This window comes from Eschscholzia californica, unplaced genomic scaffold (assembly GCF_041429995.1).
Source record: "Eschscholzia californica isolate CP2 unplaced genomic scaffold, dmEscCali1.0.p SCAF_6, whole genome shotgun sequence".
Classification (NCBI taxonomy): Eukaryota; Viridiplantae; Streptophyta; class Magnoliopsida; order Ranunculales; family Papaveraceae; genus Eschscholzia; species Eschscholzia californica.
Window position 1 is genome coordinate 14,013,007 of NW_028238483.1, and position 19,249 is coordinate 14,032,255.

Below are 19,249 nucleotides of genomic sequence, written 5' to 3' on the forward strand. Positions count from 1 at the left end.
TGAAAACTGTTGCAAACTCTACAAACGAAATAATACAATTAAAGCTCTAGAGGTTTTAAAACTAACAAAGGAATAATAGAAATTATGAAAGATAATTGAAGGAAGCGACCTTTGATTAATTGATAATCAGCAAAGTTTACTCGGATAAAGATCTGTCTTAACTAAACTGTCACGTAAGACAAAGTATGAATAGAGTCATACAAAGGTCTAAGGCGTAAGGTGCATTCTAGGAATAACCTTGACTAGTAAAATTGAGCGAGTAAAAGAGTTTACGAAAGAAACTCAAATTTACAAACTCTTGTTATCGGAAATAAATAAGTTATTCATTTCGTCGTCTAAATTAGGTTTAGTGTTTAACGACAGTCCATCGATAATAAAATATTCCAAATAGGTTTGTCAGATACGTGATCTGATGAATGAAACCCTATTAAGTGAACTTGAAATTATTTTATTATCATCTCCCTAGTCCAAGGCATTGCATGGACAACAATGACTTACGAAGACTAGCACGTGAGATCGACATAATAACGATGTTTCATGGGCTATGTGAATAGGGTATTCAAGTCGACTACGTGGGTGTATAATTAGGAATATACACTGGATAGCCCACAATGAGAGTACATTAAAGTGATAAACGTCAAGTACATCTCGTTGACAAGATTGAAGAGATTCCTCGAAACATGAGTGCTTCTCTCATCTTATGTAAGGATTGTCTGACTTTAGTTTCGTTAAACATCGCACCGTAAAAGGAGGTTTTAAAGGCGGACTCTAGGTCAGGCATGATAGACATGAAGCTGAGTGGGAGTACAAGAATATATTGTGTCATCATATTAAGTTAGGAAAAGTATCTCAGGGCCACTTGATGAGTAGCAACTGAAAATGCGTGGCCACGCTCAAAAGATTAAGTGATTAATAGTTTGGATTGACAGTTGTGCTCGGGATCAAGAAAGTCGGAAAGATGTGACGTATAAGATGGGATAACAATTGAAACGTAAATCGAGCATTGCACTTGTTCTAAGTACAAGTAGGAGACTGAAGGAGATGTTCTTCGACCAAAGATGTAATGCGAGCAATTTGTCGGATAGGACAATTGATGAAGAATATCATCAAGTCTGGATGATTTAGGGATCGTAGTGTTTAGCTAGAAACCAACTACGATCGTCGAACCACGAAGCAATTCGCGGCTAATTCGTCCAGATCATACATCAGGTTACACCAAAGAGTGCCGAGTTGATCGAAAGATATGACTAGAGGGATAAGACATGTGAGCATGACTTAGACCCATAAATATGTCATAAAGGCCTAAAGAAATTCAAGGCAAAGATAGTACAAAAGCCTGAATAAAGGGGTATTTGGACCAGAAACTTAAAAGGGATTTTAGGCCCATTAGTGGGGTTTGTCATGCTTGGTCGACCACACTAAGAGGTAAGGGTGGACATCGGTTGGATAACCGACTTTTTAAGCCCATCCATAGTCCGATCCAAAGCGTTCGGTCATTGTAAATTTCAATCCGAACAAATCCGTTCATGGTTCGGTTAGGTTACCGAACCAAACTATCCAAGAACAAACTTTCGAATTTTAATTTTAAAACTTGCTACAATTATACTTAGAACGTGCTAAAAAGTAGTATTATCTCACAAACCCGTAAATCTACATGTACGTGATTAATTCGACGTAGTTTATCAACATTCGAGGAAGATAAGAAAAATGATAAACAATTGAATCATATATTATCACATATATAGTATGTAGAAAGTAATAATAAATGGTTTTGTTCGGTTTTTCCGGTTAACCGTCAAACAAATCCATAGACCACTCGGTTTTTATATTTTAGTATCCAAACCAATCTGAATAACCATTGGATCGCTGTCCAAACCGCCCAAATCTGTTTGGATCGGATTGGTCGGTTCGAATACTAAATGTACACCCCTACTTACCTATTAGGGCTTAGTCTGCCCAGGGAAGAGAGAAAAATAGACACAGGATTCTATTTTTTTTATTAAATCCTTATTCTTCTTCTGTTTTGGCTTTTAGGAAACCTAATTAGGGTTTAACTCTAACTTAGGGAATTTATATAAAGCCCTCATTGGAGTTGAATAAGGTGTGGAAAATTCTCAAGAAGCTTTCTAACTCTACAACATCAACTAGAGAAAGAAATAGAGATAAGTTCCCAACTATCTATCTAGTCTAAAGAAGAAAGTGTTATTCGTCTAACCACCATTGAAGTTTTAGCTAAACTTGAGGTGGGAGATCAAGTTGATTACTCGGGTGTATCATGTAGAGGAGCTACAATTGGAGCTCTTGGTCTTCTTATTCAACCGGAAAGGTTTGAGGGAAAAATAGCGATTAAGGTAACAATCCCTATTTACTTAGTTCATGTTTGGCTTATGCATGAGATCCTGGGAATACTAGTGTTAGACATTAGATGTCTGAGATTCGGCTTAGAACACTAGGAGACACCATAACCCAACAAGAACAACGTCACTTTAATACAGAGTAGGGAAAAAAACTCCCTTGTAGAATGTTGAACCTCCATAAATCGTGACCAAAGACAAATCAAATAATATTAGTCATCAAACAAACCCGAAGTTATTATGTTCACGTCTACTATTATCAATTTACAAGATTAGAGAATTGTTGTTTCAGAAGAAGTTGTTCAAGAACTTGATTCTAAGATAAATAGAAAACTTTGCAAGTCAGACTATGGTCCAATTGATCTTCTTTCATATGAAGAGTGTTTCCAGTGTTTTCTGAATTTCATCTAGTTTCATATAGATTATGTAAGTAACTTTATTAGAAAGTCTTCATCAAAGTTGTAGTTTCAGTAACCCTATTCGTGATCTTTACAAGTTTATATATAGGTGTAAAAAGAGTTTGGTCACATTACAAGTCACGAAGGAAAATTTTTTGTGCCATAATAAAGTCTTCAATTAAATCTGAATATTTGATGATTATTATACATAATTTACCAAAAAACTACATTAAGGGAGTGAAGATGACATTCAAAGCAGTTCGTAAATTCGAGGCGGTTAGTAAATTTAAGGCGAGTTTCTTTGAAGTGTAGGAGACTGGTGCACAGAGATTTTCATAAGATAATTTGAGAATCTTAATATCTTACAATCTAGTAATTTTAGTAGCTTAATCTTTTGAGTTAGTAGAGAATCATTATATTTAGTTCTTTTGTATTTTTGAGATAATTTCTAGGTTTCCGATTCTAGTATTTTATTTATTGAGCCCCGGTTCAATGAGCTCGAGTTCATTAGTGGTTGATCTTCTGAGATAAAAAAAAGGCTTAATAGTACAGCTGTACTCCTAAAAAGAAGGTAAAAATAATAAATTTTAAGTCTCATTTTTGTTATTTAATTACAAAAGTGCCACCTTGTGTCTCCAATTCGCCTCTTCATCGTTCCATTCTCCCTCAGTCCATCTCCACTTAATATTTCTCTCTAAAACAATAATTTTGCTAGCCAAAGAAGATGGGAAGAAACAGAGAAACTCCATGGAGTATTAACATTATCATCTTGTTCTTCTTCTTCAAGTTCATCAACACCAAGGAAGATGAGGAAGAAACCACTTTGGGAGGTTTTTACTTCGGCTAGCAGCATCTAAATGATCATGTGGGTAGATCCACAAACTTGTCTTTACACCCTGAAATGTATAAGAATGAGGATAAACAAAGGACACCAATCAAGATTGCAGACAATGTCAAGGGATCTTAATAACATCAACTTACCAAAATGTTACATAATTTTGAGACTCTAAGAGATGATACCTGCTCACAAGAAGGATATGAGTCTTACCAAGAGATCTCGAAATTCAATATATTGTGCAGCAAACTGATGGTATAAGACATTTACAGGTAGAAATCAACAAGGAATAATCATCAAAGTCGTACCAAGTTCAAAACAATAATCATAAAGATCATACCATGAGAAGATGAATATTGTGTAACCCCACTTTCATTCATGGATTATATCATGATAAGACTTGGTTTGAATAATCATCTAAATCATACCAAGTTGAACCCAATAATGCAACAAAATGTCAGAACAACCAACTCATGGATATACTTAAAATCAACAAGGAAAAGTGGATGAATCTTATCAGTATGTTCTGAAGTTAACTACTGAGTTCAAACGAGACAAACCCCAACCGTAAAAAAAAGTATGAATCGATTCCTGAGAGCGAAAATGGAGTAATTGATGGATTATGTTCTTCTTTCACCAGTGGAAATCGATGCATAATTTGTTGATACATATCTTGTTAGTAGTAGTGTTTGAATAAAATCTAACAACTACTTCTATTTGAGCTAAAGAGAGCTTACTTTTGGATTAAACTACTTTCACCCACAAACAAACAAAAGTAGAGAACACTTTTATCATCCTTACTAATGGGGAAATGGAAACTTTCAAACTAAAAGTTTTTCCCCCACATCTCTCAAAGAGAAAAACAAGCTTATGTTTATAAAGAGAAAGTTGGGTGTAAAGGAGTGTGGCCCTTAGAGTTACAATAGTGCTCTCCGAAGGAGAGACCCATCATTTTTTTAGAGGCACCCTTACCTTAGGCACACTTACATTTATCTCTTTAAAACCTCGCGGGTCGGGTCACCGACCCAGAACCCGGGATCCGGACCCAGTTTCGACCTTTTCCTCCCACTACTGGCTAGTGGAAAGAGTCCAGTGCCTTAATTTTCTCTGACTTCTTTTTCCACTACTGGCTAGTGGAATTAGTCCAACTACGTGTGTACTGTCTACTTATTCTCCACCCTTGGATCAAAACAACCCAAGGTCTTCTGATCTGGTTTCGCACTCTATAAATAGGGATAAACTCCCAGAAGGAAAAACACACAGAAACAATTCGTCTTCTATCTCTCTCTCAGTTTTTTTCTCTTCTCTCTGCCTTTAAGTTATGTCAAGATCAGGAGATCAGAATTGAAGTTTGCTTCTTCAATTTCTGATAAGGAATAGTTGAATCCTAGGGGACTACGTTCAAATACTGCAAAAGTAATACCAAATTGTACGGTAGCAGGGGCGTTTAAAGTCTTCAGGAAAGCGAGTTAAACTTGTGCCTCTGTTCCACCATTACTATACTACGGTCTATTTGCAGGTTCATTCTCTCTGGTTGGTTCGATTACTACTTGATTAAGCTCTGCAAAAAGATAAGTGATTTACTTACACCTACTGTTTATTGCTCATCTAATTCTGCTTTTACTATTTGGTTTTTTAATATTATTTTAATAACAATTTGAAGACTTTAAAAATTCTCTTTTCAAAATCGACCAAAAAGATTTACTGTTTTACTGAAAATGGAATTTAAGATGAGCAATGAAAAACCAGAGAAATTCGATGGCCAAAATTTCAAAAGATGGCAACAAAAAATGTTATTTTTTCTAACCACTTTGAATATAAACTATGTTTTAACCGAACCAGCTACCACTGTTGTGGGGGAAAATGAACCTGGTAGATCTGGAGCAGTAGAGGCCTGGAATAAGGCTGACTATCTATGCAGAAACTATGTTGTGAACTGCTTAGATAACATCTTATATGATATCTACTGCCATACTAAGACTTCCAAAGAATTATGGGACTCTCTACAAGAGAAATATATCTCTAAAGATGCAGGTATTAAGAAGTTCGTAGTAAGACGATTTCTGGATTACAAAATGGAAGATGAAAAATCTGTAGTAAGCCAATTTCAGGAACTAAGGCTCATTCTAAATGAAATCAAAACTAAGGGAATGGTTATAGATGAGGCTTTCCAGGTTGCTGCAGTTATTGAAAAGCTACCACCCAACTAGAATGAGTACAAGAAGAAACTCAGACACAAAAGGAAGGGAATTGACATGCAATACTTGATTCTTCAAATCAGGGTTGAAGAAGAACATCTGAAACAGGAGAAAAATGAGGTGGTTGCTTCACTTGTATCTAAAGCTCACATCGTGGAAGAGGTAAAGAAGAAAAAGCTTACCAATTACAAACCTTCTAACCAGCGGAAGAAAGGTATTTCTAAATTCAAAAGGGCTGGTTCTAAGCCTAACCAAAGTAATTCTAAACCATGTTATGTATGTGGTAAGTATGGTCACCTAGCCAAGGACTGGAGACACAGGAAAGCAAACCCTAACCCCAACCACCCGACCAAACATCCCAGACCCAATCTTGCTCACGTAGTCGAAACAGAGAACTTTTATGCAATGGTAACTGAAACCAACTTAGTGACTAACACTAAAGATTGGTGGTTCGATACAGGAGACACTTAACACATCTGTTCAGAGAAGTCACAATTTTCTTCATATAACCCAGTAAAAACAGGAGAACAACTGTATATGGGTAACAACACTTCATCCACAATCGTAGGAAAAGGGAAGATTGTTCTAAATATGACTTCTGGAAAAACCATGACTGTGAATGATGTGCTTCACGTTTCTGAAATTAGAAAGAACTTAATCTCTGTTTCGGTACTAAACAAGAAAGGGTTCAAGATTGTGATTGAAAGTGACGAGGTCATTCTGTCCAAAGGGGGGGTCTATGTGGGGAAAGGGTATTGTACTGAGAGCCTATTTAAGTTAAATGTTGTTTCTGATTCTGAATTAAATAAAGTATTTTCTTCTGCTTACTCGATTGTGCATAATACTTCTAGTACTTCAGATGTTTGGCATGGTAGGTTAGGACACCTTAGTGCCTCCACTCTAGAACGACTTATGAAACAAGGATACATTCCTACAACTAAACAAGAAAAAGAAGACAAATGTGAAATTTGTGTAGAGACAAAACTTAAAAAGAATCCATTTAAAACCGTAGAAAGAACAACTAATGAACCGCTAGAATTAGTTTACTCTGATCAAGGAGACCTAAAAGCAACTCCTTCGAGAGGAGGCAAACGCTTCTACATAACTTTTATTGACGATCACTCTAGATTTTGTAACATCTACCTTCTAAATAGCAAAGATGAAGCCTTGGAAAGTTTTAAAACCTAAAAACTAGAAGTAGAAAATCAACTAAATAAAAAGATAAAAAAATCCATAGATCAGATAGAGGGGGAGAATACGTAGGAGATCTCTTCACTCAATTATGTAGGAATCACGGCATAATACATCAAACAACTGCTCCTTACTCACCTCAATCCAATGGGGTAGCAGAAAGGAAAGATAAAACACTAAAAGAAATGATGAACTCTATGCTAGTAAGCTTAGGATTACCTTTTAACTTGTGGGGAAAGGCTATTATGTCTGCCTGTTATGTGCTTAACATAGTACCCTCTAAAACACAAGATAAAACTCCATATGAACTATGGAAGGGTAGATAGTCTAGTTTTAAACACTTAAAAGTGTGGGGGTGTCTGGCAAAGGTTGCAATACCTTTACCTAAAAGATCTATGATAGGACCTAAAACTATAGATTGTGTATTCATAGGGTATGCACAGAACAGTAGTGCCTATCGCTTTCTATCGATAAATTCTTCCGTTGACAGCATAAATTCAAACACAATTCTAGAATCAAGAGATGCTGAGTTCTTTGAAAACACTTTCCCTAGAAAGAGTGAGATTCTAAAAAGGAAAGACCCTGAGTCCAGTCGACCTTCCACTAGCTCAGAAACTCCACTCTCAGATGATGAACCTAGAAGGAGTAAGAGAGCTAGGACAGAACACAGTTTCGGTCCTGACTTCCTCACTTACCTGACTGAAGATGAACCCCAAACATACAGTCAGGCAATGACTTCTCCAGATGCACCATTCTGGAAAGAAGCGGTAGTAAGTGAGATGGACTCCATAATACAAAACAACACTTGGAAACTCGTTAATTTACCTCCAGGTTCTAAAACCATAGGAAGTAAATGGATTTTTAAAAGGAAACGAAAACCAGATGACACAGTAGAAAAGTACAAAGCTAGGTTAGTAGCTAAAGGGTTTAGACAGAAAGAAGGACGTGACTTTTTTGACACTTATTCTCCTGTCACAAGGATCATTTCGATTAGAATTTTAATAGCAATCGCAGCAATCTACAACCTAGAGATACATCAATTGGATGTAAAAACTGCCTTTCTAAATGGTGAATTAGAAGAAGATATCTACATGGACCAACCAGAGGGGTTTGTGGTCAAGGGGCTAGAGAACAAAGTCTGCAAACTCATTAAATTCCTATATGGTCTTAAACAAGCACCGAAACAATGACATGAAAAATTTGATCAAATAGTATTAGAGAATGGGTTCAAGATTAATGAGTCAGATAAATGTATGTACACTAAATGTGTAAATGGGTGTTATGTGATTATATGTCTATATGTAGATGACATGTTAATCCTAGGCACTTCCTTAGAGATAATAAACGAAATTAAGGAACTTCTGATTAAAAACTTTGAAATGAAAGACCTAGGACAAGCAGATGTAATTCTAGGGATAAAAGTAATAAGAAAACCTGAAGGGATTACCTTGAGTCAAACACACTATATCGAGTCTGTACTAAGGAAGTTTAATCAATTTGACTCTTCACCCGCAAGAGTACCCTTTGACCATTCCTTAGTCTTAAAGAAGAACAAGGGTGAGGCAGTATCCCAACTAGAGTACTCTAGGGTGATAGGAAGTCTTATGTACATAATGAACTGCACCAGACCAGACATTGCTTACGCTGTAAGAAGACTGAGCAGGTACACATGTAATCCTGGAAAAACCCACTGGGATGCACTAATTAAGGTACTAAGATACCTTAAATACACATTATCACACAGTTTACATTACTCACAGTATCCTGCGGTTCTAGAAGGATACACAGATGCAAACTGGATTTCAGACTCAGAAGAATCCAAATCCACGAGTGGGTTTGTTTTTACATTAGCAGGAGCTGCAGTTGCTTGGAAATCATCCAAGCAAACCTGCATAGAAAGATCAACGATGGAATCAGACTTCATCGCACTTGATAAAGCCGCTGAAGAAGCTGAATGGATACGAAGGTTCTTGGATGATATTCTAATTTGGCCTAAACCAATGCCTTCAATTCTGATTCACTGTGACTCCACAGCTGCAATAGCTAAAGCTAAAAATCACATCTACAACGGAAAGTCTAGACATATTCGCCGTAGGCATAACTCGATTAAGCAATTATTGGCTAATGGAGTAATTTCCATAGATTTTGTGAGATATAAGGAAAACTTGGCAGATCCTTTGACGAAAGAATTATCAAGAGATGTTGTAAATGTAACGTCAAGGGGGATGGGGCTAAATCCCATATCAGAGTAAATCATCTATGACGGATACCCAACCTTGGAATTGGAGATCCCATGACCTTGGTTCAATGGGACAACTAAGTTGTAGATGAGAGCTTGTAAACACTCAAGGGAGAAATCTCCTACCCATCCCTATGACAAAGAGAGTGTACCTGTTCAATGTGGGGGGATGAGATCTATAGCTTGGGTATACCAAGTGGGATGGAACAGGACACCCTTGATGGACTCACCTATATGAGTGTGGAAGTGGGGCCGCTTCCTATGAGAATTGGGCTATTCTCTAGAGCGCTCATGAATACTAGGATATGCTCATGGCCGATAACGAGCACAACCGAATGATCTTGACAGAAATCAGAGGACTTGTGTGTGTGAGGTTTGTTGACCGAGTCTACAAAACAGAAGTTCAGTTCAAGAACATCATGTTCACTGAACGACTAGTAGTCCCAACGAACCATCACAAAGCAAAGGTTCAAGTCATAACGACACCTTCGCTGATACACAAAGCCTCGCACTCTTCTCTTATATTCAGCTCTTCTAATTTTATTCATGTGGGGGATTGTTAGTCGTAGTGTCTGAATAAAATCTAACCACTACTTCTATTTGAGCTAAAGAGAGCTTACTTTTGGATTAAACTACTTTCACCCACAAACAAACAAAAATAGAAAACACTTTTATCATCCTTACTAATAGGGAAATGGAAACTTTCAAACTAAAAGTTTTGTCCCTCATCTCTCAAAGAGAAAAACAAGCTTGTGTTTATAAGGAGAAAGTTGGGTGCAAAGGGGTGTGGCCCTTGGGGTTACAATAGTGCTCTCCGGAGGAGAGACCCATCACTTTTTAGAGGCACCCTTACCTTAGGCACATTTACATTTATCTCTTTCACACCCTCGCGGGTAGGGTCACCGACCCGTGACCCGACCCGGAACCCGGACTCGATCTAGGTCTAGGTCTAGGTATCGGTCTAGGTCTCGGTCTTGGTCTACCAGAGAAATGCCTTATTTTTTCTCTGACCTTTTCCTCCCACTACTGGCTAGTGGAAAGAGTCCAGTGCCTTAATTTTCTCTGACTTCTTCTTTCACTACTGGCTAGTGGAATTAGTCCAAGTACGTGTGTACTGGCTACTTATTCTCCACCGTTGGATCAAAACAACCCAAGGTCTTCTGATCTAGTTTCGTACTCTATAAATAGGGATAAACTCCCAGAAGGAAAAACACACAGAATCAATTCGTCTTCTATCTCTCTCTCAGTTTTTTTCTCTTCTCTCTGCCTTTAAGTTATGTCAAGATCAGGAGATCAGAATTGAAGTTTGCTTCTTCAATTTCTGATAAGGAATAGTTGAATCCGAGGGGACTACGTTCAAATACTGCAAAAGTAATACCAAATTCTACGGTAGCAGGGGCGTTTAAAGTCTTCAGGAAAGCGAGTTAAACTTGTGCCTCTGTTCCACCATTACTATACTACGGTCTATTTGCAGGTTCATTCTCTCTGGTTGGTTCGATTACTACTTGATTAAGCTCTGCAAAAAGATAAGTGATTTACTTACACCTACTGTTTATTGCTCATTTAATTCTGCTTTTACTATTTGGTTTTTTAATATTATTTTAATAACACATCTCCTCTCAAATTTCTTCCGTTCGTCATCCAAACCAAACGTAACAGTACAACAAATTCCATATCCTAGTGTTTTAGCAATTTCTATAGAAACTTCGACTTCATCGCCGATCTCATTTACTTGGTTCGCATCATTAGTTTCAAGTTATAGATAAAACAATAAACAATCAAAATCATCATCAACACAGAACCACCGACATCATTGCCCATTTAGAAACAAGGAATGTCACCATCTTGTGAAGACGAAAAAGATGATGCATGTCCATCTGCAACTCAGCTTAATCGCACATAATGCAGATGCAAAATTCATAGCAGCGCAAGTGAAAACATTGAGGGCAAGAAATAGTGAAGAATGTGAAGCAATAGCAATCTTAGAAGGTCTACGTTGGGCGAAAGAACAAAATCACAAGTCAATAATCATAGAAAGTGACAACTTAAATCTAATCAAGAACATCCATGATAAAAGACACTCTGTCAACGAGAAAGCAGAAGAGAATTTGATATAGTGCAATTCAAATACACCAGGAGAGATCTCAACTTGAATACAGACAAGCTAGCAAAATGGGCGAGAAAGAAGAATAGAAGCAAAATGTGGCATAATGTTCCTTGTATTTTAGTTGATAAATATTGTAATAACGTTTATTCCTATTAATGACAGAATAGTTCAACAAAAAAAAAATATCCATCTGCAACAGGTGGTTATGTATCGGAATCGTCACAGGATGGAAAAAATCAATGCGGGTACATCAACAATGTCGTTCGAGAGGACAATTAAAACACATCATAATAGAGAGTATACGATGGAGAGATTGAATTGAAAAATTGTGGCAATTTTGTAATTAAATAGATAAAATGACACTTAAAATTTATTGTTCTTTCCTTTTTTTTTAAGGAGTACAGCTGGACTAACTAAAGATCAACGGTCAATGAGCTCAAGCTCATAACTCCCCGTATGAGCTTGAGCTCATTGAATCGGGACTCTTATTTATTTAGAACTTGTTAAGTCGAGTATGATATGGTTTAGGAAACTTTAATATTCTATAAAGAGAATCTAGTAGTTGATTAATCAATTTACTTTACCAATAAAATTTGAGTAATTTCTTTACTCTTTTTAAGTTTTTCGATTTTATAATTTTTGACATAGATCTTGAATTTTTCAGAGTTTCCCTTTGTGCCACCTTCCCATATATGATTAAATTAAGTCAAACTCATGATTTATATTACAGAATTATGTTGATCAGAGCTTGTTATGCAAGATGCTTTATGTTTATCTTTGTTGTACTATTTAGTGTACTTGTTTATTAGATTAAGATCAACTTGTTTTCCACAATAAAATAAAAAAATAAAATGTTCATTAGATTAAGATCAACTTGTTTTCAACAATAACAAAAATAAACTAAAATCAAATTACTGACTTCTTTAATATCAAGAGCATTTTAGTTGGTCATGATTTCAAACTTTATCAGTGTTTACTTAGAATTTTAGTTCAAAAGATGCTCTTCTTTTTTGTCAAAAAATTCTTAGCAATAATTATATGTCAAGTCACTTAAATTAATTCCACTTGTTTAGTAGTTGTTTTCTAATTAAATTCAAGAATCAAAAGAAGGTTAGCTATTGGGTTTCCAATTTAGTCCATTGGGTTCACAATCTACGTTAAAGATATTAATAGTTATAAATAAATTGTAATACCAAAATAAAAACATATTGATCCATTTAGAAAAACTATAATATAATTCAAAAACATAAATGTTCATCGAACTCAATATGTCGATCATATGGGGAGCATGCTTTATTCTGCACTTAATGCGTCTCCTCAGGTCGTTGCGTCTCTGTGATGCGAAAATTATTGTACTAGTGCCTCGAAATATGATATTAGTTTCTCTACAAATTGTCTAGATCATTTTCTCTTTGTTCCCATGGCACTTGTCTTTCTTATCATGAAACTTTCTATACTTTTCAAAATAGTTTTCACAAATATCACATGGACTTAATTTTCTTCCCGAGCGTTTGATACAGTTTTCCTCTGGGAATCTCATCAGACGAATTCTCACGACTATTTCCTTGATACATTGAAGGGCATATGCTAAGCAGTACATCTATTAAAGTGACCCTATGCTAACACAACTTGTATTTCTACCAATAGTAGGTCGCCGGTGTCCCTGATTCTCTACTGGCGGGTTCGTCAGTCAGGGTTCGTTTCTTGCTCAGCACTAACGATGGGGGAAGAGTTAGCTAAGGACTAGGCGCTACGTCTGACAAGTTCTCAAATCTGAAAAATTCTCTATCGAAATGTGTACACCCCTAAAAACCCACACATCTTTCATCATTTTCCCTTAAGACGTACGTCCATGTTCCGATGATTAAAAGGTAAAGTTAGCGTTAGGGTCAATGAAAAAGTATCGTCATTATCATTTCGGTCAGAAACTAACGATTGTTAACAACCGTCCCTTGTCAACTGGGTCAGCGGTTAGTCTATGAACCAGGCCCTATAACGGACAATCTCTTGACCAAATGCTAATGTTAGTACTTTTCTTTGACCCTAAAGCTAATTATCCGTTTTATTATTAAAATACCCCTATCCATTAAAAATCGCTTTCTTTATAAAAGAAACTAAAAATTTTAGGGGTCTTATTCTTCATTTTCTTCTTTACTTCTTCTTTCTCTTTTGAGTTCGTCGGCATCATCTTCTTCTCTTTTTCATCACCTCCGTCTTATTTTTCTTCATCTCATCGTCTTCATCTACCTCTTTACATAGGACGAAAACAGATCTACAAAATAGTCCTCATCCATAATGGACACTAAAGAAGGTCAAAAATAGATCCGGATATGAAAAAGGATGAAGACAAATCAGGAAGAACAAATCAAATGCCAAAACTCCTTTCATGGACAGTGAAAAAAGAGGTCGAAAATAGATTCAGAAGAACAAATCAAACACTAAAAATCCTTTTATGGACATTGAAGAAGGTCGAAAACATGTCTGGATTTATTCTCTCTAACTTGATTATGGATGAAAGATTAGGATTTCAGAAGTTTTTTACTTTGATTTGTCTTCATTATTGTTTTTTCGTTTGATTATGGATGGGTCTTCGGTCGATTTTCACTGTCCATTAACCTTAAGGAATGAAAAAGAAGCTTTGTCACAATTGAATAAGAAAACTCTAACTATTTTGTTCTAGATTTGCAAACTATGGTTGCTTTCTGAACACCGGTTTCGAAGATCTGCAAACTAAGTTTGTATTCTACAAGTGGGGTTTCGTAAAATCTACAAATTTGAGTTTGCATACTCCAAACCGGGTTTGCAAGATTTGCAAATCAGGTGTGCATTATGCAAATAAAGTTTTGCAAGATCTGCAAATCGAATTTGCACACTGTGCAAACTCAGTTTGCAAGATTAGTAGGTCAGCTTTGCCTTTTGCAAATCGAGTTTGCAAACTTTGCATATTGAGCTTGCACTCTAGGTAAAAGTTTCCAAGATTTGCAAATTGAGTTTGTAAAAAAAATGAAAAAATTACCATTTTTGAAATTTATATGAAAAATGTATTAAAAGTAAATCTTATTAGAAAAAAAAATTTAAATATATAAATCTTATCGAATATCTAATAACAAATGTTATATATTATAAGAATTTGAAGAAAAACTAAAGAAAATTAGCTACTCAAAAAATTAATTTAATCTTTATAAATATTTTGATCATGTAATAATTGTCAAATATTTATTGTTTTTTTTATGTCAAATATATATCAGAAAACAAACAAAAATTCTACTCATCTTTGGTCCTTCCCCAGTCCTCCCATGTTGCGACGATATATTTAAAGTATATTTTATCATCATTCTCTCTCCAATTACTCTACACTCATGTAATATGTCAGCCACATCAGTGGAGGGTTGTGTAAGGGACCAAAATGGAGGGACGAATAGAATTCTCAATCACAAATGACATAACCCCATTTATGAATGATTAGCTGGGGCGTTTGTTTTCACTTCTCTGGAACACACGCACTATTAATTATCTTCCTCTATTTCCGTTCAGCTCTCTTATAAAGAAACTCTCAATCATCAAAATTGTTTTGTTTCTCTCTCTAAAAAAGAATCTCTCTCTCTCTCTATCTCTCAGCTAGAACAATACTTATAAGTTTAACTGTTCTTGGTCGAGTTAAAAAGGATTGAACCAGATCGAAACGATTTAGAAGGATGTGTGGAGGAGCTATCATCTCCGATTTCATTCCAATGAGTCGATCGAGAAGACTCACTGCTGATTACCTCTGGGCGGATTTGGAAAAAAACTCCGGAAATTACTACTCAAAGCCTCGTCCTACTGATGATACAACTACTATTCATGATTTTGAGGCTGATTTTCAGGAATTCAAAGATGACTCTGCTGATGAAGATGTTAAATCTTTCTCATTTATTGACAAATCTAGGGTTTCTCGAGGTACCCTCCGATTTATTACATAGGGTTTCTCTTTTTTTTTCCTTAACTTTTTTTGGGATTGATTAATTTTTGCTGATAAATGGAAGTGATGGTTTTATGATTCTAGGCTTCCTTGTTTAGGTAGAGGTTTTCTTAAGTCAGATCTGAAATCTAGCTCGAGGTTTGAATTGTTTGGAATGTTTGTTTAATACTGAAGCATATGATTGACTAATTTGGGTCAGGTCCATTTGAGTCAGATTATTCAGATTCGAACTAGTCAGATTCGGTTTTTTTTTTGTTATCTTGATCATTTGATTCCTAGTTGTCTCTTTTGTAATGAACTTTTCTTTGGATCCTTTAAGATTTACTCCAACATTTTGGTTCTATTGGATCCTTTTAGTTGAATCTCTTAGGCCTTTTACCTTTTTATCTGTAGTTTGTAGTCGTCTCTGTCGTTACTTTGAGAATAGTCCCACATGGGAGAATGGGTATCTAGCAACCAAGAATATAATGTCTAGGTCCTCTCCACGCCTAGCCAATTGGTTTTGACTTTTGAGTTGGATGACCACAAACTTAACAGTATCGAGATTACTGGGGCATATCTGGTGCTTTTTGTTGTGGTTCTAATAATTTATTCGCAGTAGAAACATGGGAATGAATCGAGCTCAGTGGAATAGTTCCTAATGTTTTAATTAGTGTAGATTCTTATATTTCTTGTTCTTCATCTCAATGAAGGATCTACTGCTGTAAAATCTGTGAAATACAATGGACCTGCTGAGAAAACTGCAAAAAGAAAGAGAAAGAATCAATATAGGGGAATCCGACAACGTCCATGGGGGAAGTGGGCAGCTGAGATCAGAGACCCTATGAAAGGTGTTCGTGTGTGGCTTGGCACCTTCAACACTGCTGAAGAAGCTGCTAGGGCTTATGATGCTGAGGCACGTAGGATCCGAGGAAAGAAGGCCAAAGTGAATTTTCCTGATGAGGGTCTACCAACTGAGAAGTTAACTCGTATGGCAAACCCTTGTAAACAGCTTCCCAAGACGAGCAACAATCTTAATTTCCCAAATGATAGTTTCTATAACTCATTGGGGTTCATGGAAGAAAAGGCCCAGATCAAAGGAGCAGGTTATATGGGTTCAATTCCTTCACTTGAGAATCCGATAAGCTACAAGTCATCTGCCCCTACTGAAAGCGGGATGTGTTTTACTTCGGATCAGGGAAGCAACTCTTTTAACTGTTCCGACTTTGGGTGGGGAGAACATGAACCAATAACACCAGAAGTCTCATCAATGTTAATGCCCACAATAGAAGTTGAGGAATCTGACTTCTCGGACAATGCTAATAACCCGATAAAGAAATTCAAGACAGACTCTGAGGCTGTAGTTCCTGCTGAAGAAAACACAGCAAAGACCCTGTCTGATGAGCTTTCAGCTTTTGAATCTCAGATGAAGTTCATGCAAATTCCTTATCTTGAGGGGAGCTGGGATACTTCAATTGATAGCCTTTTCACTGACGATACTACACAGGATGGTGGGAGCTCAATGGATCTATGGAACTTCGACGTTCTCCCTTCGACTGTTGGGGGAACCTTCTGAGGCATCTTACCTTGCTTCCATTCTGTATATATAGTACTAAAATATCAGTGAGTTTCTCACCCTCACTGTTGTGTTCTTTTTCTGAGTTTTCGATGATTATCTCCCTGACACTTGAATTTTTAGTTTCGACACTAATTAAGAGTTCCTCTTATTTTGTGTTGGTTTTCAGAAATGGTTGTTGATACTGGAGATAAAGCTCAATAAGATGTTAGCTATGGAGTTTTTTCGTTATCAGCCAGCTTATCTACTATTGACTTATCAGAGATTAATAAAGGGTTAGTTCTTCGGATAATCTTACCCTCAGTAGCTTATTTTGTTTCTTTGTGTCTTGAATATTTTGACTTCTGAACCGTATGTGTCATATGTGGATGACGACAGTCGATATGTGATGTGCTGAAATGCATTTACAACCTTACGAAAAGATACAATGTTGTTATTTTGCCAGTACTATTGTTTGTTGTTCATTTAGCGTATGTTCAAGAATCCGATCTGAGCACTTAGTACTTTGTCAATTTAGCATATGTCCATTTACCATATCATCATACTTTCTCTGTCAACTTTAGTACATGATTTGTCAATTCTGAGTTGTTACAATTTTCCTCATAGTTCTTTAAAGGTAGTTTGTCTAAAATTGGTGAAAAACCCAGAAATTATAGTTGTTCACCCGTTTGTACACTTACACCTCTCACATGAACGGGTAACGGTTGTTGGTTCCCATCCCAGCCCGCTTAATATCCACTTCTCGTGACAATCCGACTATCTCTAGATCAAAGGAGAGAGAGGATGAGCATGTTCTCTCTCCCTCCTATTGCCAGTTTACTGGTTTTGTCACTTCACCATAAATTTTTGGTATGAAGTTCATAACTTTCAATTAGGCCTGTAAACGGGTAGCTTATCGGATCGGATATAGGCATATCCGTATCCAAATCCGATAAGCTATCCGATATCAGATAATTATCCGACGGATATTATAAATCAATATCCGAATCCGATAATATTAATGGATATCGGATAATATCTGATATCCGATACTTTAACAAAATTTTAAACTTTTTCTTTAAATAATAGACTGATCTTATTTGTATAAGGAACAAACCCAACTCTGAAGTTGTCTCTCTTATTTTTGGATGTTTGTAATGCATGTAGCTAAAAAGGCATTGGTATTAATAGATAGATTGTTGTAGTTGTAGTGCTAGAAGTGAAACATGTTCCAAAGACTTTATGGTCTGTTTGAATGATGGGGATACAAAGTAGGATTGCAACAAGAAGTAGGATTTGCTAGGAATTTGAATTTTTTCCTCTGTTTGGCAAGTACAAATCCTATGAATCCTAAATGACATGGAATACATTTCCTTGGCGGTAACAGCCAGCACATCCCTAAAATTTACCCCCTAAAAGTTTTTGGGGTTTTGATTTTAGTTACCAAAAGAGAAGTTGGAAGGATTTGATTTATGATTCCTCCGTCCAAGCAGTTAGTCCAGTGTTGCAAGCTAGGAAGTAATATTTTCGAGAGTGAAAATAGTTGTCGCCCTTGATAAATCTTTTATGCCTTTTTCTTACATGAATTGTTATGCTTCAAAGGTTTCGAGGGTGGTGGTTGCCGGCTGATGAGAGTCCCTTGTTGTGACAATTAGGAGAATAATTATTAACCATGTGCTTATCTCTGACATGATCGTATCTTCTGACAATAACAATTCGTGTAAGAAAAGCAGATTGACTTAGGGGTAGAACTTACTCGATTCCACCTCTTTGTTTTCCTCTAGGTTTTAACATAATTCTAAATGCCAATCGGCCTCATGCCGACCTCGATACGTAGGTTGGAGTAGGGTTCAACTGGGTAGAGTTCGTTCAGGTTAACCTCCTTGCAAGCTCTATCAAAACCTTGTTCTTTGTACGTGCCGATGAAGTTGGCACGTGCCACTCATGCAATTGGTTGACAACTTGACCAAGTATTGGATAAGCAGGAATCATAATAGTTTTATTTCTCGAAAGGCCCCCTACTTTGTGACTAGCTTCCTGAGAAGCCCCTTACTTTATCAAAAATACCTAGAAGGTCCTCTTTTTTCCGTTACTGTTAAATGTCCGTTACTCTCTCTACTCCGTCTCATCACCTCTCAACCACGTCATATCTCTCGCCACATCATCATCTTCTCCGATGAGGTCGCCGCCCGACCAAAAATTCCAGCGACCTTCATACTTTAAAAAAAAAATCTCTCTCTCTCCACTACTCTCTTCTCCGGCGAAGGTCAAGAAAAATTTCGGCCGGCGACCCTCAAACACAAAAAAAAAAAAAAAAAAAAAAAAATTCTCTCCTCTCTCTCTAAATACTCTGGTGAATGGGTTCCCTTCGCCGAAGGTTTGGTTCACCAGATCTAGGTCTGGTTCGCCAGATCTAGGTCTGGTTCGCCAGACCT

The 19,249-nt window shown here is 36.6% G+C and overlaps 2 protein-coding genes across 2 annotated transcripts; both read left to right on the forward strand.

Annotated features, from left to right (window-relative positions):
• The first annotated feature begins 5,305 nt into the window (after positions 1–5,305).
• LOC147531869 (uncharacterized) lies at positions 5,306–5,797 on the forward strand. The gene has a single exon (XM_086649849.1). The coding sequence runs from the start codon at positions 5,306–5,308 to the stop codon at positions 5,795–5,797; it is 492 nt and encodes a 163-aa protein (XP_086505975.1).
• An 8,830-nt stretch (positions 5,798–14,627) lies between these two features.
• LOC147531870 (ethylene-responsive transcription factor RAP2-12-like) lies at positions 14,628–17,347 on the forward strand. The gene is made up of 3 exons (XM_086645507.1): positions 14,628–15,258; positions 15,973–16,882; positions 17,005–17,347. Exons 1-2 carry the CDS (start codon positions 15,018–15,020, stop codon positions 16,833–16,835), a joined length of 1,104 nt encoding a protein of 367 aa, XP_086501633.1. The 5' UTR covers positions 14,628–15,017; the 3' UTR covers positions 16,836–16,882; positions 17,005–17,347.
• The last annotated feature ends 1,902 nt before the right edge of the window (positions 17,348–19,249 follow it).